A 25,726-nucleotide genomic window follows, 5' to 3' on the forward strand; every position below is an offset into this window, starting at 1 on the left:
GTGCAGTTCCTGGCCTTGTCTCTCAGTGCTAGAGATGAAATAAATTATAAAGGAAATGAAACTGCCCAGGCTCAGATCCTGTGACATCCTCTCTAATTGAAACTCTTGTAGGTAGCATGTTTCCCATTAGTTGTCCCAGTCCACAGAGGATGGAGAAAGAAAGCATTGAAGAGATACGCAGTTCAATTCAACAAGCACTTATTCATACATCTTATTTACCCAGAATGACTTTATTCAATTTCAGTGATACAAAGATGCAGACGTTCTTAAGGCCCCTCAGCTGTGTTGTAAGATGAACCACAGATGAATGAATATAAAAGAAAAATATGTGATGTTGCTAAGCAAAGGTTGTATATACATTCACACGTGGAAGAGAAATACTGTAATCTGGAGTGAGCCCAGGGCTTTCTGGAAAAATGAGATCAAGGTTAGACCTTTGCAAGCTTGAGTGTGGTAGTGAAGCAAGTGGGAGTAACCCGGGAAGGGCCACAGTATCCCAAGACACAGAGGTAGAAAAGTCAGAGCTCCTGGGTTAATTAAGGGAGAGAAATCTGGCCAAGCGACTTCATGACCAGGAGTAATGAGCCCCTGGACTAATAGAAGGATTTCCACACTCAGTGTCCCCAATGAGGGGGATCAACACCTATATTAGACAGACGGCTACAGCCTTCCTAGGGACTCAGACTTGGACAGGAGGAGCCTAGTTACAGGGGTGATTCCATTACATTTTACCTTAGTAAAGTGGAGACAAAGGATAATATCTCCAAAATACAAAAAGATGTCTTCCTCTCTTCTGTTACATGGATATGTCCTACTAGTCTCTAAGTATGGCCTAACTTAGGCCACTACGGTGGTCATAGGCTTTGAGCTTGAAAAACAGGGACCCCGCTGAAGACACGGGAGAAGGGGATCGTGTTAGAAAGAAGGCACCCCCAGGATGCGTGTTCACTGCTTATACTCAGCAGGCTGCCTCATGACCTCTCCCCCTGGCAACACCTGCACTCTGTTCCCATGGGCAGCCTGGAGAGGTTGGCACTCGGAGGCCCAGAGAACGTCAGCTCCCATCCATGAGCTATGTCCACGTGTAAACCAAGATTTGGGAAAGGGACAGAGTGAGGTGGGGGGCTGACACTTTTTTAGGCCGTCTCCTCTGGTTCCTCAAGTCGGGCCCTCATCTGGTCCCACTCCCAGGTTTTGAACAGATACTGGATCCCTGATGACAGTCTCAACATGCTTCCCCCACACCCCCGCGCCGTGGAGCCTGCCTCCCTCGCAGCAGCCGCTAAGACCCGGAGGAGTGGAATTCCACTTTGAAACTCTGTGCGTGCGGCGCGAGGGCCAGCACCGGGCATGCTCAGTCGCCGCGGCGCGGTGGGGCTGCTGCTCGTACAGCTCTGGCCCCGGGCTCCAGGGCTGGCTCCCCCCAGCTCCTCCCCCCGCCGCCCCCCCGCGGCTGCGGAGCTTCCAGAAGGCCGAGCTGTAGCGGCTCCCCGCGATCTCGGCCCCCGCCCAGCGCCGCCCGGCTTGCGGCCGCCTCCCACTCCTCTTCCTCCCCTCCTCTCTTAAGGTGGAGAACCTGGTGCTTGCTTCTGTTCGCGCCACACACCGCTCTGCCAGCCCCAGCCCAGGACCTGCGAATGCCTCCCGGAGACCAGAGGACTCTCGGCGGGGGCTCTTTCCAACACCACTTTGCCTGAAGTGGGGTCGTGGCGGAGTTGCTCCTCCGCCACTCAATGCAAAGCACTATGCGGAGAGCGGTCGGCTTCCCTGTGCTGTGCCTGCTTCTTAGTCTTCACGCTGCAGGTAAGGGGTTGCCCGGCAGAGCTGTGGATGCGCCGGGAGACTGCACATGCTCCAGGACTCTAGGGAAAGCTGGCTTCGCGAGGAAACCCTTAGCAAGGCAAAGCAGGACAGTGCTGACACGGTAGGGGCGAGGGAGTCCTGCACCTGTTGGAAGACAGAGGCCGAAAACTTAAGCTAGAATCAGCCCGTGATTTTTCCTGACCTCGTATGAACATTTTCAATGCGAATACAGGTTTGCTTCCTCCACCCCTCCCCTCCATCTAGACTCCCAGATTTTGTTTCTAAGCTCCGCACTTGACTGCCCGTTTTTCAGGAGGCTGACAAGACTCCCTACTGGATGTAATATTTTCTACTGCAGCGGCTACTTCCGTAAGGTCTCTCGGTTTAGCGAGAGCTCACGGGGATCCATTGGCTGTAACCTGATGGACCGCATCTCTGCCCCAAAGATCGAAATACACGGTTCCCATTAACGATGCCACTCCAGGCTCCTTTGGCCCCAGCTCTTGTCAGTCGAATTTTCTAAACCAATAAGACGGACGAAAGCTTTAAAATAGGACTCTCTCGTCTCTTTCAGCATCATGGTCAGGTTCCGAGGGCACCAGACAGAAAACCAATCACAGTTTCAAAGCTGACAACCGCAGGGTAGGCACTGTCCCTAGGACGGGTTTGATGAGGTATAGAAAGAAATGACAGTGAGACTGATTCCCGGATATAAATATAGTTGATATCAGAACCAGTATCAGGTTTCGTTTGGAAGCAAACCTTGGGAAGTACCTGGGGAATTGTACATAAAATGTCGCTATAGACCCTGCTTTTTGGATACATGCAGCCTCGATCTGATACAGGGACTTGCTGGACTGAATCCTTTATCATTTTTACACACACATGAACCAAAATAAAATATGGTAGAGAGATTTTGGGAGCCCTACTGCGACAGCAGTTGTCCGTGCAGTATCCCTGTAGCAATCAAAGAACAGATATTTTCCCCGAGTTTGCCTGTCATCCAATCACACGTATTCATTCATTTTTCCAAGCAATATTTTATTGAGTATATACTACAGTCCAGAGATAGTGCATAAAGATAATGGATATAAAATTGCAATTTTGGGGTATCTTTTAAAAAGAGTGTGGGTGAGTCCTTTTCTGTGTAGGCAATTGTGAGAGTGAAAGATGGTACTTCCTTATTTCTAGCTAATGCTATTTTAATGTATTGTGAATCTCTTGAACAAGTAATGTATAGGAACATTCAGGCTATAATTAAGTACCCATGTTAATTGTTATAATTATGATGTTATATTGTGGAATTTTCAGTAGTTCTTTAGCACTTTGAAAACCGGGATGTAGCTATGACATGGTCATTAAATTATTTGCAAACTGTTGTAGTAAATCCTTTTATTACTGCATACAATTCTTTAATGTCAAAATATGAGATGAAAACATACACATTGGGTTGAATTTTATTTACATTATTGTTTAATTATAGCCCTGAGACAAATAGCTATTACCAAAAATATCCTCAGTTCCTATCAAATTTAGGAATGATTTGAACTGACCTATGAAAAATATTAGTGTTGTTATTTTTAAAACTAATATATAACATTTCTAAAGATAACATTTTATGTATCTTGAGTAATTATAACTTAAAAGCTATAAATAACCTTAAAATGAAGCAGGTGGAAAACATTTATAAATTTGTTGTAGATGAACATTTGGGATGAGGAAATAGAGGACTTCTGTTCATCAAAAGAGAAACTTAGAAGTCTGTAGCCCTAGATTATACCTGGAGCTCTGCCAAAGGGTGTATTACCAAGACAAACCAATCCAACTCTACTTTGACTTCTTAATTTGAGGGGAAAAAAAAGGAAGATGATTAATCAATTGAATTTAGTCACAAGGCATTGAAGGCTATCTCCAGATTTCAGTTGTAAGATGCCATATAGAAATTAATTACATTCATATTTTTAATGTAGTGCTTTTGATAGGTGTTTTTTCCACAGCAGATTGCAAGTTTAATATTGTGGTTGTCTTGCCAGTTTCATTTTGAATGCATTTTAATTTAAACAGCAATTTGTGGGTCACAAGCTGTCATCAGATTAAAATTCATCACAGTTATCTAAATAACATTGTTAGGACTTTTCATTAGAACTGAGATGAATCAGCTTTCTTGATCTCAGCTCCTGTAGATTTGGGTAATAAAAAGGTGAGTGAGTGGAAGGACAAAGATCAAGAAGTCAGTGATAGTCTCTACTTGTTGAATGTCTCATTTGGCTTCTCTTACAGAAAGCTCTCCTCTCAGGGGGAAAGTGGGCTTTATAAAGAAGGAGAATGAAGTCTGTGTAGTCAAGCCTCTTTGGCTGAAAAGCTAATTGATCTGTTTTGTTGTGCCCAGGGTAAGCTGGCAGAACTAATGATAGGTTAGACCTCTTTCAGGATGGGAGAAATTGGCTGCCAGGATGTGAGTGCTCTTCATAGCTATACTAAAAACTGTTAACTTCCATAATCATTCTCCTAATGGTAAAGTAACAAACTGTTTTCACCTTGAGTACCCTCTCCAACTGTTTCGTCATGATCGCCTGAGTCACTATGCGAAAAAAAAAAAAAAAAATTCTGACCAACCCTGAGTTCTGATGACTTAACAGGGAAAAGTATTGCAATCTGTTTGCAATGTCTATGGGAGCAAAAAGAGGAAGAGGGGTACAATGCTGTGTAATTAACATCTCTAGAGAAGATAACTGTAATGAATTACTGAGCATGGAGTTTATCAGAGAACCTGGACTCAACTCTATCCATGGCAGCTGATTTTTGTAGACCTTCTTAACAGAAAAAGTGATAGTTATTGTTCACCCAGCTGCTTACTATACAGGTGAGAAAACTATGATTCAGTAACTAGTAGATATTATTACTTTAAAGTGCCAGTTAACAGTATAGTCAGGGTAAAAACCCCATGTTTCCAGGCCTGTGATTGCACTCTATGTAAAATCCTATACTCTTTGGGAGGCTACCACTGAGATAGTGGTGCCAGATTCTTTTTCCCTAATTGTCCTCATTCCTTACACCTCTGTGAAGCAACATAGCATATCAACTTCACTAGAAAAGACTACTTTAGGAATATCGAGGAAGGCAACTACAAGGTACTCAATGATTCGGATGGTAAAATAATTACGTGGAAGAGCCACAGGTAGCTTATTTCCTTCAGTGTTTCTTCTCTTTCTTTGCCCAAAGAACTATGGGAGATTATATTTATTGATAATATTTTAGTTACAAAGGAGTAAATGTCTTGGGGTATCTTGAAGATTCTCATGGGAAAGCTTTCTTTTTCCTAGTGAATGTCTTGCTAAAAAAACACAAGTTGATTTCAATGCATTACTCTCTCTTCGAGCTCTGGAAATGGTTCTTTCAAATTTCTGTATGGTTCTTACTACCTGCTTTTCTGAATGACACAGAGACTACTTTCAATGTATTTTCTGATGATGCCTCTTCATTCTCAGAGAAGTGCCTAGTCTTCTAGTCTTTGAGAAGCGAGAGTTCTGTGATGGATCTAAGAGGATCAGGGAAGTCATTGGCAGAAACACCATACTCAAAAGAAAGGGTAGGAACTTCCCCGGTGGTCCAGTGGTTAAGAATCTGCCTTGCAATACAGTGAACATGGTTGGGGAGCTGAGATTCCACATGCCATGAAGCAACTAAGCCATGCACTGCAATTACTGAAGCCTGTGTGCTCTAGAGCCCCTGTACTGCAGCTAAGACCCAATGCAGCCAAAAAAATAGATAAAATATTTTTTAAAAAGAAAGGGTAGACAGATAGGAAAATGATATTTTAAGATATCCTTTCTCAATGAAGAGTCAGAGTTCCAGAATCAGTTTTTCACTCAATATAGTTCTTAACACTGGCCAGGGGTCTGCTCTATTCTCTCCCATATTACCTCTCTGATATCTCCCTGCTTTCCTCTGTTTTGTCTCTTTCCAGCTACAGTGGTCTGCTCCCTATTCCAAGAAGACACCAAGTGCTTGCCCATCCTCCCAAAAAGTTTTATTTCTTTGCCTGAACTATCCTTTCTCCATATTTCCATGGCTCAATCCCTCAATTTTCCGTCTTTGTTCAAAGATTACTTTGTCAGTGAAGCCCTCATTGACTATCCTAATTAATATTTCATCACCCCTCAAATCTTCCAATACCCTTCCTTGATTTATTTTTATTATTAATTTTATTGAAATATAGGTGATTTACAATGGTGTGTTAATTTCTGCTGTATAGCAGAGTTACTCAGTAACTCATACAGATACTCTTTTTCATATTCTTTTCCATTCTGGTTTATCACAGGATATTCAATATATATAGTTATAGTTCCCTGTGCTATATAGTAGGACCTTGTTGTTTCTCCATTCTATACATACTAGTTTGCATCTGCGAATTCCAAGCTCTCAATTCTCTCCCCCTTGGCAACCACAGATTTGTTCTCTATGTCTGTTTCTGTTTCCTAGATATGTTCAGTTGTGTCCTATTTTAGATTCAACATATAACCCGATAGCTCAGTTGGTAAAGAATCTGCCTACAATGCAGGAGACTCAGGTTCAATTCCTGGGTCAGGAAGGTCCACTGGAGAATGGATAGGCTACCCACTCTAGTATTCTTGGGCTTATCTTGTGACTCAGCTGGTGAAGAATCTGCCTGCAATGCGAGAGACCTGGGTTTGATCCCTGGGTTGGGAAGGTCCCCTGGAGAAGGGAAAGGCTACCCACTCCAGTATTCTGGCCTGGAAAATTCCATGGACTTCCATGGGGTCACAAAGCGTGGACACAACTGAGCGACTTTCACTTTCACTTTTCATAAGTGCTATCAGCTATTTGTCTATTTTGTTTACTGCTATTTCTATAGCAGATCCTGCCCATCCTAGCACTGGGAGAGAAGCAGTGCCGGGCATAAAAGCTGCTAAAGATTAGACAAATACATTGAATAAATAAAAACAACACAGTAATATTTCTAGTCTCCTCTTTTTGCATTTAATTTCTTCTTGGCCCTCATGCAAGGCACCTAGTCAACTTAGCCACTTCCAGAATGGATTTCAGCAGAGCTCGTTTACCCAAAAATTAAGTTGCTCCCCAGAAGTCTCACATACCCAGGGGACATACAATCTCAAGCAGACTTTGCTACTTTGGGAAATGAAGAGCAACTGGGGATAGGCTTTAACTATCGATGAACTCAGTGGCAAAGTCCTTCCAACTGATTGCCAGATGCTGTAAGAGCCCAAATGCCTTGTTGATTGGCTATATTTTTAATTCTTTGTAAAGTGCTTTATACCTATGGGAATGGCTATGATAATGTCTGCATCTTTAGCACTTAAGAAGATAGATGTATGTATATTTGAGACCACACATTCCTAGAACCATGGAGACTGCTTATTCTATTGCAAATGACACCCTGACTAGCACCTTGTAAAATTGTGGATTGTATTATCCACAACCCAGATAATGATGAATGTATTATCTATCATTCAGACTTCTTCTCTGTTTCTCATCTACTTTTCTACAACTCTGATCTTTTTTCTTAATTTTAAATTTATTTATTTTTTGATTGAAGTGTGATTGTTTTACAGGATTGTGTTGGTTTCAGCCAAACATCAACATCAGTAAATCATAGATAAACATATGTCCCCTCCCTCCTTCCCATCTTCCCTATCCCACCCCTCTTGGTTGTTACAGAGCCCCAGTTTGACTTCCCTGAGTCATACAGCAAATTCCCCAACTCTAATTATGGTTCCATATAGTTAAGGTGGTAATTTATCCTTTCCTTATCAATGAATATTGAGATTAGATTGAATCTAACTTTGAAAATTCTTCTCATTGATTACCATGGATAGCCACTGGTTTCCTCAATAGCTTCTCTCTTATCTAACTAGTCATTTCTCAGTTGCACTTTTAGGTCTTTCTCTGAGCATTCTTTAATAGGTTAGTGCTCTGTAGAATTTGTGCGTCCTAGGTCTTTTTTTCTCTCTTACCCCTGTATACTTTCTCTGTGGATGTTTATATCCAGGCCTACATAGCAAAGTTGAAATCCATATTTCCATCTCAGATATTTCTCCTGCTCTCCAGTCCTATCACCACAATTAACCTAGGAGTCATTGGAGATCCCACAAGTATTAGGAATCTGGCTGTTAGTGCTCAGCACTTCCCATAACAACTTCTTTTATTTCTATATATTCTATCATTGTGAATAACATGACAGTCCCCCACAGTCACCCAAGCCTGGTACAACTGGGAAAAAGCATACTCGATCACATTCTCACTTTGTATTCTCTAATACAGCCATTTCCTTTTCTCTTAGGGTAAACTCAGACTCATTAGCATGGGGAAGTCTTTTACTATCAGGTATTTCCCAACTCCATCCTTATTTCCTATCATCATGTTCTGCTTTGCCCACTGTTATCACACTAAAAGCAAATTTCACTGGTTTGCCATGCCTCTCATCCTTTTCACATACTGTTCTATTTATTTTAAGTATCCAACTCTGCTTCATTTTCTAGATAATTTTTCTCCAACTTTAAATCGTAGTTGAGCATTGCCAACTTTGAGAACCCTTCCTCAAACCCCATCTCATCCAAGTAGCTTTCCTAGGTTTTCCTTTGAGGCCCTGTGTATTTCACTGTTAATGCTCTTAACCTGAGTTTTGTTTTGTTTTGTTTTGTTTTTTTTGAGGACAACAAGAGAATTGTAGCTTTTATCTCTGTATACTAATAGTATATTAATAGGACTGTGCTTGTTGTTCAGTATACCATCAATAAATGTTGCACCCAATAAATATATTCAGGATGTATTTGGCAAAATAAATTTTGATTAATTTATATTTACAAAGAGATTATATCTCACTTTCATGATCATAAAGAGTAGAATTGACTTTACTACTGCCCTTTCAATCAAATGTATGTTTACTGGTTACAAAGCAGTGGAAATGGGACAGAATAGCTTTCATTTAAACATATTCTGTTTAAGATAAGTTTGTGTTCTGTGAGCATGAGGCTTATTCTAGTGGTGTTGTGTGCTGAACTCCTCCTAGATGGATAGACATTCCTATATGATTTTCTAGTACTACTTTAGGATGGGAGTGAGATGAATGTGTTCATTTTAAAGAGAGAAAAGAATTAGACAAGATACATAACGTGATAGCTGTGCATTAAAGAATGGACCCAGAACCCCTAATTAATTCTGATTACTGATCAGCTATCTGAAATAACAAACATGAGCCACCTACACATTTAAAATCAGGTGGGAGTTTGAGGCAGTGGGTTCAATAAGCAGAAATAAAAAACAATCTAACCTTCCTTTGCTCCCCCTACCAAAATCCAAACCATCACAGAAAATTTCTGAGTATTGGATGGTTTTATACAATTTTTCTCTTTTTTATGTATAGATAAAGTCTTTATTAAACCTTTATGGGAGCTGTGCTTTTACTTGAAGAATGGAGAGTGGTTGATGAATAATAAAAATGTCACTTCTTCTGAGATGATGGGGTCACACATCAAAAACTCATTTATTGCCATTATTATTAGTGATAACATGGATGTTATGTTTCATGGTAAATATATTGTTAAATCTCTTAAAAGCTGTTTGTAAAGTCTAGTTCAAAAGGTAGAGAAAGCCATTTTCCCCTCTAAAGAGCCTACTTGGCCATAAATGCATTCTTCATCTTCAAAGCACTTACAAATGCTGACTCACTTAGAGTAGCTTTGATATTTCTCAACACGAAGGATTCTAATAGCTTGAAACATTTTAATGGTAAAATATTATTTTAAGATCAGGTTTCCTAATTCCTGCTCACCAAATAATGTAGCTGTAAGTGTCTACTATTGAGATATTTGCCACAGAATGACAATTAGCAAATTTATGTTGTGAATAGTAGCACTTTCCATTTAGATAATTTTCTACTTATAATGACAATCTTGACTTTTCTCATAATCAAACCTTATTTGATTTTATTTTATTAAGGTGTTGACATCCATGAAAATTTCAACCACAGGGACCAACAACAAAACAAAACTGTTTACCTGAAACAGCAGTCTAGATCAATATGTCTAATTACACTCAAGTAGATGCTAAGTTCAGTAGGAGCTTGAACTATTTTCTGTCTTAGTTCGGACATGAAACAATGTCCATTTACTGACTTAAATGTGCAGAAGAGCTTAAGACAGCCTAAACTACTGTTTCTTTGAAAAAGAGCAGTGAATGAGCACAGAGTAAGAGTATCTCACAGTGATTTACTGGCCTATGCAGCAACATGTACGGAGTAAAACTCTTCTGCTATTTCACTACAGTAGTGATTCAATTCCTGACGGAAATGAGGCGATGCGCGTAACTACACAAAGTCAGCTCCCAGTACTGGGATACTTTCACTTACCTGGGGAAGAGGCTCAATACAAACTATGCCAAATATTATATCATGATGAGTTAGTCCACAGGGCCATCAATCTATAAATTTATATTTATAGATTGTGATTTTAAAGTAATTCACTTTCTTGGTCTCTTGTTGATTCAAGACAGTATTTTTATTCTCCCTGGAAGAAAATGAAATAGCTTAAGTAGAAAAGTTAAGAGAAAATTGAAACAAAATGCCTATTTTTAGATAATGCTTAGCAGAGTACTGTAGCAGATAAGAGCGTGTATATGGTGATCAGTTTCAAATCCAGGCATGGTCACTTACTGTCTCTCTGGTGGCTTAGTCCCTAAGTTGTGTCTGACTCTTGCAACTTCATGAACTACAGTTCCCAAGGCTCTGTCCATGAGATTTCCCAGGCAAAAATACTGAAGTGGATTGTCATTTCCTTCTCCAGGGAGGATCTTCCTGACCCAGGATTTGAACCTGGGTCTCCTGCATTATAGGCTGATTCTTTACCAACTGAGCTATGAGGGAATCCGTACTGTCTCTCTATAACTTGGAGTAAATTGCTTGATCTTTCCACATCTCAATTTCTTCTTTTAAAAATGGAGACCATGTATTACAGAGTTGTTGTTGTGTGTTAAATAGGATAATGTAATGTAAAATAGACTGTGCTGTCTTAGTAAGTGCCATGTAAGTGTTAGATGTTATTTGACTAGGGCTGGTAGAGGTCAGATGCTAAATGATCAACCAGTATCTTGGAGCAATTTCTCATTCTTTCTGTATTTGAGCCAATGCTAGAGAAGTATACATGTGCAAGAGAGATTCTGGATTCCAATCTCTTTTTCAGTTGGATCTTGTCTGCATAATTCCTCTCTCTTTGGTCTGAGCCTTACTAAGCAGGTCTGTGATGGATTTTGAAGCTTCAAAGCATCCACCTGTTTCTTCTGGCCACTGAGAGGCTGAAGAGAGCCTGGCCAGGCCCAGGACGTCAGATCTCATTCTCCTAGTCCCTCTTCAACACCCCACACCAAACCCCTCAATAAAATAGTTTAACATACTTCTCCTCCTCCAAATTCACCTCTCCCCTAAGTCTCTCTCCTAATGCCTTACCTATAAGCATCTAAATGTATTATCTATCTATCATGTCTTCAGCAAATCCTTATTTAAGTGAATATATTAGTAAAATGCAAATTTTTCTTGGGCTTACCTCATGGTAATTGAAAATAGATAACCTTTTCACCTTTTCCTAAACACCATAGGTCTGACATATCTAGTTCTTATTTCACTGTGTTGCTTAGCAGATAGCCCAGACTTGTCCTCGGAGCTGCCTCCCTAACTAGTCTCACTGGCACAGATGCAGAGTGAGAAGTTCAGACGTGTGACCAAGGCTGCAACTCATAGCTCTAAGAACCTCCTTTAGGACTGCTGCTCTCGCAAGACTTCTCCTTTACTGACTGACTGACACTCTCCTGCTCGCTATCTGTAGCCTATGGAACTTCTAGATCACTGGGCTCCAGGTCCACATGGAAGGCTGCCCATGGTTCTGTGGGCACTGGAGAAGTTAAAGGGAAAGCAAGGAGGGACATGGAGATGGGGAGACATTTTATTGGGGATTGTCAAGCACAGCCTTCGCCTGTTCAAGGGACGACTCATCACTCCCTAACACCCAGACCTTGCTACCCAGCCCCACTTGATCTAAGGATTCTATCCTGCTGATTTTATCTCAGGTGACCTACCATGTATAGCTCCAGTCTGGCTCCCTGGGAGAGCTGCAACCCATCAGAAAAATCAGAATTCAACTATGGAAATTTTTTCATGGTGCTAACCTCCAATATGCAAAGTTATGTTCGTGGTGGGTTGGCTGTTTCAGTGCCTCTGAACACTCCATGGCAGTTAAGAAGCTCCCCAGGGGAATTCTCACAGGTTCTCACAGGTCTGGTACAGTTGGGCAGGGCTCTTGGCATTCTTGGGTCCCTCTGTATCTCCAGAGCATCAAGATTCCCCCCAGGTGTCCACTGGTCTTTTCTGAGTGACTTATTTCCTCAAAATGGGAGTGGCTGATTCTTAGAGAGCTTGGATTATAACATTTATCAGGTTGTTTGTAATTCCTAAATCTGAACACCAACTGAAGCTATGAAAATATAACAAAAGGGTCTCCTCTCTAGATAAACATTGGATTTATAGGGAAGAGACAAATAGATTGCATTATAAGAAAAGAAGGAAAATACAAAGGACTATTTCTTAAATTCCTGTGATGTGCTAAGTGTGAAAGTTAGTTTCTCAGTCATATCCGACTCTGTGTGGCCTCATGGACTATAGCCCAGCAGGCTCCTTTGCCTGTGGAATTCTCCAGGCAAGAATACTGGAGTGGGTAGCCATTCCCTTCTGTTGAAACCAGGTCTCCTGAATTGCAGGCAGATTCTTTACTGTCTGAGCCACTAGGTCTATTTAATCCCCATGACATAGTAATCTCTATCCCAAATGCTTTCCATAGTATAATCATCTCACCCTTTAGGATAGAAAGTTTGTTTGAAATGGTATGCTTGTACTACAGAAACAACAAAAATATACTCTAATTCATGTAGCAGAGTAAAAATAGAAAAATTAAGCTCTAGAATCTGACTTCCTGGGCTTGAATCCCATCTCTGCTATTTACTGTTTAAATTCCCTGTGCTTCCCTTTTCTTATCAGAATAAAAGGCTAATACCATGGTAACTACCTCATAGGGTGGTTTAAGGATTTAAGGAGCTAATTCATAAGGCCCACAGCATGGGGCTGGAACACTGCATATATTCAGTGGCAATAGTTGTGAGAATTATCATATTAGCATGTGAAAACTTTCATTGGTCCTATATTTCAGGTTCCATACTTGAAAAGGAAAAAGTGTGCACATTGCTGCTGCTGCTGCTAAGTCGCTTCAGTCGTGTCTGACTCTGTGCGACCCCATAGACGGCAGCCCACCAGGCTCCCCCGTCCTTGGGATTCTCCAGGCAAGAACACTGGAGTGGGTTGCCATTTCCTTCTCCAATGCATGAAAGTGAAAAGTGAAAATGAAGTCGCTTAGTCGTGTCCGACTCTTAGCGACCCCATGGACTGCAGCCTACCAGGTTCCTCCATCCATGGGATTTGCCAGGCAAGAGTACTGGAGTGGGTTGCCATTGCCTTCTTGACTATCGCCCATTAAAAAGAAATTCACTCTGAAGCCTTCTTTTGTGAAGAGTCCCTGCCATGAAAATCTAATTTTTGTACCTCCATTAAAAAGAAAATACTAGTAAACTTTTGCCTTATGAATTAAAAATTGCTCATAACTAGTAAGCTAGTGTTGGAAGCAATGAATGCTGTTTTCCAAACTGGAGCACATAAGAGAAAAATAACTCCATAGCCACCAGAGGTGCTGCAATTATGGGCAACCTCTGGTAAAGACCTTCAGTCTTAGGTTTGGGGTAGAATTTGTAGTATCACCCCTCCTGCTGTCTCACTCTACAAACTACCTGAATTCACACCATCCAACAGGAGCCAAAATATCCTGCTTCTAATGTTGAACCTTCTGCATGTCCACAGACACCTTGCAAACTCTGTGAATTGCATGGTTTGCATACTCCACTGTGAGAGCCTTGCCCATATACCTTTGAGGTGTGTATGTGGGAGGGGAGGAAGTGGGCTTCATGAAATCAGAGTTGCCATATATGCATTCTGTGGATCAAGCAACCTACCTCCCCTAGCGTTAAGTTCTGCTGAGTCGACCATAAATTCACCATGGGTACAGACCAGTCCTGAGCCTGAAGCAAAAGTGCTTTGGGTCTCCCATACTTCAGCCTAAGGCATCAGCCCCTGCTGCTGGCAGCCCCTTCCCTTCCCCTGACCCTGCCCTTGACATCTTGAAGCTCACTCTCTGGAGCTCTGTGCTCAGGCTGAATCTCAACCTCTTGCCTTCTCCTTCCTCTCCACCCCAATGAAAGTGTGTTCTTCTTACTTCCCATTTCAAGAGGGGTCTCTCCTCCGCTAACGCTATTTTAGGAAAGATGTGATGCAGTGATCTACTCCTGATAAAAATAGCTGTTAACTGTATGGTCTTTCCCTAGCAAATGTTCATTTTTTTCAAAGAACAGTGAAAAAAAAAAAAAAGCAGTGTCTGCTGAGAAAGCAGTACCTTTGACCAGTGGTGTTAATTTCAAGTGATGGATGAAGGGACCAGGACAGGATGGAGTAGAGGTGTTGACCTGAAGGACCTACCAAGTGCCCTGTGCTCCTCAAATCCCTAAATACAGGCAGAGGAGACCAGGACAAGATTTCTTCAAGTGGCCACCATGGACCTCCTTTCTTACTCTCTGTAGTATCATTACTGGGGCTTCCCAGGTATAGCTAGTGGTAAAGAACCTGCCTGCCGATGCAAGAGACTTAAGAGGTTTGATTCCTAAATCAGGAAGATCTCCTGAAGGAGGGCATGGCAAGCCCCTCCAGCATTCTTGCCTGGAGAATCCCATGGACAGCGGAGCCTGGTGGGCTATAGTCAACGGGGTCATAAAGAGTTGGACACGACTGAGCGACTGAGCACAGCACAGCACAGTGTCATTACTATGAAAATATTGTAATTTTTTATCTGTTCTAATATTCATTTTGCTATTTTTAAATATAATTCCTAATCTACTATGAGAATTATTCTTAAAACAGATATTTTTCTTTTCCTTGCAATTGAAGTACAGTTTTCAAGTCATTTGGAGAATTCTGCTATAAAAAAGATAATAATAGTTTATAATCTCTGTATTTATAAATACCAATATTTTAAATGCTTGCATAACAATGAGGCATAAAAATTACATTTTACAAGTGTATTTAGAGCTTTATCACTCTATAAATGCATACGGAACTCAATTTCTATGATTTCTGCAGAGGCTAGTGTTACTTAGCTTTCTAGCTGTATGATCATTTTTCCCCACTTCTGCATTTCCCAAGAGGGCGTATCTTGATGAAGATCTTCTCTTAACTGCTGTGTAGAGTTGAAGAGATAGTAGCTTTCACTCTTGTCAACCTCTCCTCCAAGCATCTTTCATCTCAGTTCTTCAGGAACTGGGGAGCATCTGTCTGCTTCTGTTGAGCCAATATAAATCTCACTTCCTCCAGCAGAGTCTGAGGCCATGGTCTTAATCTCATTTCTTTATGACTTCTGTCTAGTCACAGTGCCCCAAGGGTGCTGCCCGAATTGTATTAAATTTCACTCTGTAATACTGATTTATCAGATGAAACATATGGCTACTAAAGCTTGGCAAAACCCAGGAAACATGAAATCCTTTCATTATAATTTTACCACCGGCACGTGGCACACAGTGGATATTTGCTGAAATGACTGTCCATTTCTGTGGCTTCCAGATAGAGTTTTCTGTCGTGCAGCTCAACTTTGGATGGAAGAGTTAAATAGGAAGAATGGAGGGACTCCCAGAGTAGTTACAGTGGGCTCTAAGTAGGAGTAGGAACCATGTTAGTTCTAACAGGATATTTGAGGAAATATGAAGGAGTGTTTATATCAAAGAACATGCAGGAAAAGTTGACAAGATGCCTTAATAAAAATCTTTCCTTATTGTGGTAAGATTCAGGCCCTTTCCTACATAGAAAAAAAATAGAAGCAGTTCTATAAAAATAAGACTAGTTACTGTGGTGTTTTTTAAAATTTTTATTATTGATATACTAGACATATCACTGGTCAAACACTTGAAGCATTTAAATAATGTTAGGAGAAGACATAGAGTTTCCTCATGGAATTATGTTTTTATATCTTAAAGACTAGGGCATAGACTAGATTTTAGGAAAAAACATTTCTGGAAGGGAGTGTTCTTTTGGTAACAAGCTCCTTTACCGAAAGGGAGGGCCTTTTGGTAAATCATGGTAATCATGGGAGGGCCCATGATTGCTTAAAATTTTTATGTATATAATTCAATTAAAATTTTTATAATTGTTCTCTTTTAGAAACAATGGCTCAGTGGGTAAAGAATCTGCCTGCAATGCAGGAGACTCCATATGCACGAGTCTCCATCCCTGAATCAGGAAAACTGCCTGCAAAAGGAAATGGTAATTCACTCTAATATTCTTGCCTGAGAAATCCAATGGACAGAGGAATGTGGAGGGCTCTTCCATGGGGCTGCAAAGAGTCAGACACGACTAAGTAACTAAGTTCGCACGCACGCATTATTTTACTTTTTATGATTCATTTACTGGTCTGAAGATGAACTTTTTTGTTTATCAAATTGATTATTTGGTATCAGGATACAAAACAAGTGTGTGCACATATAAATATATGCATACATAATATAACACATGTTGTAAGAACATAATAAGACACAAACTGAATTTTGCAAAATTAGCTTTACGTTAATATATATAGACAGAGCCATAATGGAATTTTCAAAACACTAGTGTACCTTGCTGATAAGATTAGTACGAGTGAGTGTCTGTTACACCTGGAAGGTTATCCTAATACACCTCAGTTGCCGCATCTTGGGAAGGCTGTATTTGTTCACCAGAAAGATTCAGTGTTGGTACTGTGGGTGCTTCTAACTGGAGATTAGTGCCGTGGTGACTTCAAGGGTTAGCATTAACAGTAGTAAGTAGTACTACAGAACAACTGGAAGTGAAGTGAAGTGAAGTGAAGTCGCTCAGTCGTGTCCGACTCTTTGTGACCCCGTGGACTGTAACCCACCAGGCTCCTCCATCCATGGAATTCTCCAGGCAAGAATACTGGAGTGGGTTGCCATTGTTTTAATGTTAGACTCCTTCCATCCAAGGATAGCACTTCTGAAAATCCTCCTTATAGAGAAAAATCAGCACCATGGGAAATCTAACTGATATGGACTGTAGCCTACCAGGCTCCTCTGTCCATGGGATTTTCCAGGCAATAGTCCTGGAGTGGATTGCCATTTCCTTCTCCAGGGGATCTTCCCAACCCAGGGATCAAAACTGAGGCTCAGAGAGGTTGAGGACCCGTAACTCAAGTTCTGATACACAGGGTATGGTGGGTGTTAAAGATACAGTCTACATCTCTTTTCTCTTAAACATTGCTTCTTTTTAAAAGGATGTTTCTTTCCTTTCTCAATTCTATTAATTGGCATTTTCTAAGTAAACTTTTACTGGTACTTATCTATTTTTAACTTTTCCTGAGAGGCATTTACAAATCAAATGAGAACCTTGTCATATCTCATGTAGAAATTCCCAAGGGACTTCCTTGATGTTATCCATTTGCATCTCCTTTCTAGAGAAGAAAGTGCTGGCAATCCTTGAAAAACAATGATTGTCCTTTTACAAAATGATCAGAAAACAAAGTTGCCCTTTTTTGATTGTTCACTTTTTTAGGTCTCTTTGGTGACCACTGTTTCATCCTTTGTTCCTTTCCCAAGTCACTGACACTGATTTAAACAGCTGCCATCCATAGGATTTATTCTGAGAGAGTGTATGTGAGGCCATTCTACCTTATGCATCCAGAGTTACTAAAGTTGATTTTGAAATAATGAATCATAATGTACATAATCATAAAATCACATCATGATTTTACATATTTTCTCTTTCCTTTGTTATGGATCTCTTCAGAGATTATCAGGGTCATATCCAGAATGAAATTTCAATTGTGGAATTTTATGACCATCAAAACTGGTTATTGTCCTGTAAATGCCGTTCCTATGATAAAGGTACTTTTATTTTAAATGCAGTTAAGTATCTTCGACGAGCTAATCACTATTCTGTCAGGGAGCTCTGTCCCTTAGAAACAGAAAAAATTGTCACTGAGCTCTCAGTGAAGATGAAGAATCCTACTACTCATCTTATATCTACTTTCTTTTTCATTCCTTACAAGACGTTTTTTCAGTCCTCCTCAATTCTCCTGGAATCTCCAATCTTCACTCTCTCATCCTCTCTCTCTTATGAGATAGCTTCATCTCCTTCATGGAGAAAATAGAAACTGTCAGAAGAAAACTTGCTCAATTTCCACTGCCAGATCCATTAACATCCTTCATCTTCCTGCCTCTCCTGAATCCCCATATTATAATGGAAAAAATACCTCCCTCCAATCCAAGGCTCATCCCCCTGATGGTACTCTGGATCCCAACTCCTCCAGTCTGCTTGGGAGGCTCAGTCTACTGATTTTTCCATCTGTTTTTCTTTTAGTGATATTTCCAACCACTCCTTCTCAACTAGCTCTTTCCCTTTAAGGATTAAATGTATTCAGACCTCTCCTATAGTGAAAAAAAAAAAAAATCCCTCAACCCTACTTTCCCTTTCTGTGTATTAATACACTGCTACTCTCTTATCTCAGCAGTGGCCACAGGACTGGAAAAGGTCAGTTTTCATTCCAATCCCAAAGAAAGGCAATGCCAAAGAATGCTCAAACTACCACACAATTGCACTCATCTCACATGCTAGTAAATTAATGCTCAAAATTCTCCAAGCCAGGCTTCAGCAATATGTGAACCATGAACTTCCAGATGTTCAAGCTGGTTTTAGAAAAGGCAGAGGAAACAGAGATCAAATTGCCAACATCCGCTGGATCATGGAAAAAGCAAGAGCGTTCCAGAAAAACATCTATTTCTGCTTTATTGACTATGCCAAAGCCTTTGACTGTGTGGATCACAATAAACTGTGAACAATTCTGAGAGAGATGGGAATACAGACCACCTAACCTGCCTCTTGAGAAATCTGTATGCAGGTCAGGAAGTAACAGTTAGAACTGGACATGGAACAATAGACTGGTTCCAAATAGGAAAAGGAGTACGTCAAGGCTGTATATTGTCACCCTGCTTATTTAACTTAAATGCAGAGTACATCATGAGAAACGCTGGACTGGAAGAAACACAAGCTGGAATCAAGATTGCCAGGAGAAATATCAATAACCTCAGATATGCAGATGACACCACCCTTATGGCAGAAAGTGAAGAGGAACTAAAAAGCCTCTTGATGAAAGTGAAAGAGGAGAGTGAAAAAGTTGGCTTAAAGCTCAACATTCAGAAAACAAAGATCATGGCATCCAGTCCCATCACTTCATGGCAAATAGATGTGGAAACAGTGGAAACAGTGTCAGACTTTATTTTGGGGGGCTCCAAAATCACTGCAGATGGTGACTGCAGCCATGAAATTAAAAGACGCTTACTCCTTGGAAGGAAAGCTATGATCAACCTAGATAGCATATTCAAAAGCAGAGACATTACTTTGCCCACTAAGGTCCAGAGTCTAGTCAAGGCTATGGTTTTTCCTGTGGTCGTGTATGGATATGAGAGTTGGACTGTGAAGAAGGCTGAGTGCTGAACAATTGATGCTTTTGAACTGTGGTGTTGGAGAAGACTCTTGAGAGTCCCTTGGACTGCAAGGAGATCCACCCAGTCCATTCTGAAGGAGATCAGCCCTGGGATTTCTTTGGAAGGAATGATGCTAAAGCTGAAACTCCAGTACGTTGGCCATCTCATGAGAAGAGTTGACTCATTGGAAAAGACTCTGATGCTGGAAGGAATTGGGGGCAGGAGGAGAAGGAGATGACAGAGGATGAGATGGCTGGATGGCATCATGGACTCGATGGACGTGAATCTGAGTGAACTCTGGGAGATGGTGATGGACAGGGAGGCCTGACGTGCTGCGATTCATGGGGTCGCAAAGAGTTGGACACGACTGAGCGACTGAACTGAACTGAACTCTCCTATCACACTGAAGTTTGTTGCAAGAGTTGTTATACATGTTATTTCTCATTTATCTCCCGAATGATCCTCAATCCAATTACACCTAGCTTTGTCCCCCCCCCAACTCTGAAATTACTGTCTGTACATTATCAATTATTGTTAATGAGATAGATAAACATTTAGTGATGAGAAAAGATGTTTTGATACAGTATTGAGTGAAAAAGGTAGCTTACAAAGCATAATATGGCATAATCTATTGCCTTTATTTGGAGTATAGTGCAATGAATTTTAACTTATCTATAGATTCATGTAATCATATTGTATACAGAAAAGTTCAGTCACTCCAAAGAACTCCTTCATTCTACTCCCCCTGCTTCTCAACTGATAACCTAATAATCATTGATCTAGTTTTTTCTTTTCAGTATTAGTTTTTGCTTTTCAAGAATGTTCTATAAATGGACTTTCTGCAATTGTCTTCCTTTCCTCAGCCTAATGCCTTTGAGGGTAATCCAAATTGTTTTGCAGATCAATAATTCATTTTTTTTTAATTGATGAGCAATGTTCCATTGTATAGATGTATCAGTTTGCTTTCCATTCATCAATTGAAGGACATTTGAGTTGATTACACTTTATATTCCACTCATATGCAATTATGCATAGAGTTGCTGCAAAAGTTTGTTTACTATCTGAGTATTGTTAGTATTTTTCATTTTAGCAATTCTAAGAGATATGTAGTGTTATCATATCACAGTTTTAATATGCATTTCATTACTGGGGTAATATTCATGTGCCTCTTTGCCATTCATGTATCTTTGACTTTGTGTCTGTTCAAATCTTTAGCCTAGTTCTAAATTGGTTTGTTTTCCTACTGTTAAATTTCTTGAGTTCTTTATTTTTTCTTATTACAAGTCCCTTGTTGGATATATGATTTGCAATTATTTTTTGCCACTCTTTAGCTTGCTGCTTCATTCTCTTAACAGTGTCTTAAACAGAGCAAAAATTTTTTTGTTTCAATCCAGTCCGATTGATCAATTCTTTTTCTCTTATGGATTGTGATTTTGGTGACATCTCTAAGAATTTTCTGCCTAACCCTAGTTATAAAGATTTTCTCCTGTATTTTCTTCTAGAAGTATTATAGTTGTACGTTATATTTGGATCTGTGATCTTTATTAAGTTCATTTCTCTGAAGTTTGTATAAAGACTCATTTTGTTACAAATGAATGTCCGATTGTTCCAATGCAATTTTGAAAAAAAACTATCCTTTATTGTTTTTACATATTTATAAAAAAATCAAGTGGTGACATTTTCTCTGGATCTGTTTTAATTAATTAATTTTAATTGGAGACTAACTACTTTACACTATTGTGGTGGGTTTTGCCATGCATCAATCTGTTTTTGAACTCAGTTTTGTCTCACTGATTTATCTACCTTTTTCTTTGCTAATACTCCATTATATTGATTACTGTAGCTTTATTGTAAGTCCTAGAATTGGACTGTAGTATTCTGTCACATTTATTCTTCATTTAAAATTGCTTGTTCTACTTTAGAATCAATCTATTATATGTGTAGAGTTTTGCTTGAATTTTTATTGCCGTTGGGGATAATTAAATCTTCATTATATAAAGTCTTCCAATTCATGAACACAGTATGTCTCTTCAGTTCTTTTTGTTTTACTTTCTCAGCGTTTTGTAGTTTTCACTAGATATATCCTGTACATATTTTGTTAGAGTTATACCTAAGTATTTTATTTTCTATAACTCTTGTAAATATTTTTTAAAATTCAGTGTTCAGTTGTACATTGCTAGCTTATAGAAATGCCATTGATTTCATAGGTTAATATTACAGTCTATTCACTTGCTAAACTCACCCGTGGTATCAAAATTTTGATGAGTTCCTTAGGATTTTATAGATAGACAATCATCCTTCCCACAAATAGAACAATTTTACTTTTTCTTCTCCACTGTATGTGCCTTTTACTTCTTTTCTTTGTTTACTGGCAATAAATAGGACTTTCATGCAGTATAGTGTTGTATAGAAGTGATGAGTGTCATTGTCTTGTTCTCTATTCTTAAGAGAGGGAAGGTAAACCTATTGTTAGCTGTGAGTTTTTGTGTAGGTGTCTTTTACGAGTTTAAGGAAGTTCCCTTCTATTTCTGGTCTGCTTATTTTTTTTCACTGTAAGTTGATATGAATTTTGTCAAATGCTCTTTCTGCATCAGTTGGTATGATAATATGGTTTTCCTTCATTAGACTGTCAATATGATGGATTAGGTTGATTGCTTTTTAAATATTAAAGCGGCCTTACATTCCCAGGATAAGCCTTACTTGGTTATGTATTATCTTTTATATTTCTGCATTCAATTTGCTAATATGTTGAGGATTTTTCCATATATATTCATGAGCAATATTTGGTCTTTAGTTTTCTTTTTTAGTAGGGTCTTTTTCTGGTTTTGTTATCAGAGTAATTTTGGCCTCATAAGGTGCTTTGAGGAGTGTTCTTTTTTCTTCTATTTTCTGGGAGAGGTTATATATAAATGAAGTTAATTTTTTAAGTGTTTCAATTTGCCAGTGAAACCATTTGATCTTGAAGATTTCTTTTTCATAAGAGAAAAATAGGAATTCAATTTCTGTTATAATTTTAGGACAATTTAGGTAACATATTTCTTGTGTGAGTTTCATTATTTTCTAGGGTTTGAATTGGTCATTTCATCTAACTTGTTAAATATAGATGCAAAGAGTTGTACGCATTTATTTTCTCCTTATCCTTTTCGTGTCTACTGGGTATGTAGTGATATTCTTTCTTTCATCTGGTGCTGGCAATCTGTGTCTTCTCTATTTGTCAGTCTTGCTAGAGTTTTATCAATTTATTGATGTTTTCAAAGAATAAACTTTTGTTTCATTGATTTTCTTTATTGTTTCCTATTTTCAGTATAATTATTTCTCATTTTAACTTCTTAATTTCTTTTCCTTTGCATACTTTACATTTATTTTGCTCTTTTTGTTTTCCTGGTTTCCTAAAGTAGGGGCTTTGATTATTGATTGGAGACCTCTCTTCTTTTCTAATACAAACATTTATGCTGTGAGCTTTCCTCTAAGCACTGCTTTGACTGTGTCTCACAAATTATGGTGTTGTATTTTCTCCTGGAGCTATCCTTGTCTATACTCTGGTGTACACTGTGGGTTGGCTAGAGAATACTGGAGGCAAGGAGAGACAAATTTTGAATTCTGTTCATCATCCCTAATTGCTCTGCTACTGTTTACTTCCCAGAGTCCTCAGAAAGCTGTTTTATACATTTTGTTTAGATTTTATAGCTCTGTTTATTATAGTTAACAAGACAGAGTGTGTTTGCTCCATCTTATCCAGGCTCAGAATCTTCCTTAACCTTTTAAGTCCTTAAAGATTACTTTATTATTTTTCAAAGACTCAACAGTGGAGGATGGTTTGTATTTCTAATGCTATACCCAGAGCTTTTCCATGTGGAGTCTGGTGCTCTGAATATCCAGGGTCAGCTGTCCATTGATGAAGTTTCGGTCAGTAAATCCTATGCAAATGTTCAGAGTTGTTTCAACTCTCAGACTGTGAGTGACACTGGACACTGCCAATCACAGACCCCTTGGTACACTCTTTCCATGACTTCCATACTTCCACAATCTCTAATTTTTCTTCTTCTCCCTCCAAATATTCCTTTAATGTGGCTTCTTCTGAATCTTTGCTGTAGACTCATAGTTCTTCTCATTCCGCAAGGTAGTCTCATCATTCTGGCACTCACTTTTCCTTGAGTATGCTTATGGTTTTTCAGTATTTATCTTTAGTCCAGCACTTTCTCCTGGGTTCCATATAAATGTAATTTCTTTCTAGATGTTTCCATTTCTATATATTGTAGGCACTACAGAATCACATTTCCCTGTCTCAATAAAGGACACCCTTATATGTTGAATTGCCAACTGGAAATAGAATTATTCTAAAATATCCACTGTTCGTTCCTTCCTACAACATTAACTCAATTACTGAATTTATTCCTTTTTATTTTTTTCATCAATTCCTATATCTTAAGGCTTCTGAAATTCACCTCTGCTTTGTCTTCCTACTGCCTGCCACCTTGTCTGGGCTATTCTATTGTCATCTAAAATATTTTACCCAGTACATTAGCACTTACTTTTGCTTCCTCCCAGTCCATTTTATTGTACAGCCAGAGTGATCTCTGAGAAATATAAATTTTACATTGTCACTTCCCTCTTTAACTTTTATAAAATGTTCGATTTCCTAATGTTTCATTTTTTAAATGCTATTAAAGGTATTTTGCAATGTACCATGTTATCCTCAAAAATCACTCAGTGTCTTGGCATTAGTTTCCTATCACTGCATAACAAATTGCTATAAAATTTAGCAAATTAAAACAACACATATTTAGCATTTCTCAGTTTCTGTGAGGCAGAAATTTGGCCATGGCTTACCGGAGACTTCCGCTTCAAGGTCTCTCATTAGGCTTCAGTTAAAGTGTTGGCCTGAGCTAGGCTCCTAGGTGAAGGCTCACCTGAGGACAGATTTGCTTCCAAGCTTATGGCACCCCACTCCAGTGCTCTTGCCTGGAAAATCCCATGGACAGAGGAGCGTGGTAGGCTACAGTCCATGGGGTCGCAAAGAGTAGGACACGACTGAGCGACTTCACCTCACTCACTTTATTTACATGATTGCTGACAGGATTCAGTTCCTTAATCATCGTTGCAACTGATAGCCTCAGTTCTTCCTCGGATTTTGGCTAGAAGCCTCCTTCTTCACGTGGACCTTTCCAACAACTTGCTTCATCAAAGTCAAAAGGAGTCTCCCAGCAGCACAGAAGTCATCTTTTTTTAGCTGAATCACAGAAAGGGCATCCCATCACAAGCGAGGTCTCACTCACTCTTAATGAGCATGAATGCCAGTAGGTATGGGTCTTAGAGTCCCAAAGGAATCTTCTTTTTCTTATTTCCACTCTTAATTTCTCTGTGCTGCTTTCTGAATTATTACCTAAACCTTTCCAACTTACCAATTCTCTATTCAGTGGTGTCTAGTCTATTGTTTAACCCATGTATTGCATTTCTTCAGTTACGATATTTTTCATTTCTATGATTTTCGCTTGAATTGAAACATGCCAGTTCTCTTTCCCTCAAATCCCTTATTCTTATTTTCTTTTCTATTTCGATGTTTTAATTAACTTATTTTGAAGCCCCCTTCAATTTTCTCTTTCATTTTTTCTTTCTTAGTTAAGAATCTACCCACTTCTCCATCTTCTGACCTTCTCTCATGGCGATAATCCCTATGTGCTTTGTAATTTTTTTAAGTCGATAAGTATGTCTTCAGTGGGACTTACCTTACTTGGAAACACATGGAAATTCCATTTATATTCAAGTTTCTAGAGACATCACTATGAGATTGATTTTTCAGTTGCTCCTAAGACCTTATAATACATACAGGTTCTAAAGCATTTTCTTTCTTAATCTTCTAGGAATTACTCTTCCTTGATTTTCCTGCTTCTTCACTACCGTTCCTTCTCATTTGTCACTGTTGGCTCTATTTCATTCAGCTTCTTGACTCTAAATATTGTAATTCTACCATGAGCTCTGTCCTATATACTCTTCTCTTTTCAAGGAATCTCCAGTCACTTGGCTTTAAATTTTATCCATACTGGATGATTTACAAATATGTCTCTCTCCAACCATGAAGTATATACTTATTAAATTTCTAATTCAACATCTCCACTTTGATCTTTAATAGACATCTGAATCTTAAAATTTCCAAAATGTTTACCTGAATATAGTCATAATGTTGAAGTGAAGGAGGTGATAGAGAGGTAACATTTGAAGACAAAAAAATAAAACTTATCCCAAATACGAATTCAGTGGTCCTCAACCTCAGAGTTGGAAT

At 39.3% G+C, this 25,726-nt stretch overlaps 1 protein-coding gene across 2 annotated transcripts in view; it reads left to right on the forward strand.

Moving 5' to 3' along the window:
- The first annotated feature begins 1,564 nt into the window (after positions 1-1,564).
- The window catches only part of PTPRR (protein tyrosine phosphatase receptor type R), a 278,703-nt gene continuing 254,541 nt past the window's right edge, over positions 1,565-25,726 (forward strand). For both annotated transcript variants that reach the window (XM_004006456.6, XM_060412780.1), the window contains exon 1: positions 1,565-1,803. In XM_004006456.6, coding sequence (XP_004006505.2) covers positions 1,734-1,803 — 70 coding nt within the window. In that variant the 5' untranslated portion in view covers positions 1,565-1,733. The remainder of the gene's footprint in view (positions 1,804-25,726) is intronic.

The sequence above is a fragment of the Ovis aries genome, chromosome 3, assembly GCF_016772045.2.
Source record: "Ovis aries strain OAR_USU_Benz2616 breed Rambouillet chromosome 3, ARS-UI_Ramb_v3.0, whole genome shotgun sequence".
Classification (NCBI taxonomy): domain Eukaryota; kingdom Metazoa; phylum Chordata; class Mammalia; order Artiodactyla; family Bovidae; genus Ovis; species Ovis aries.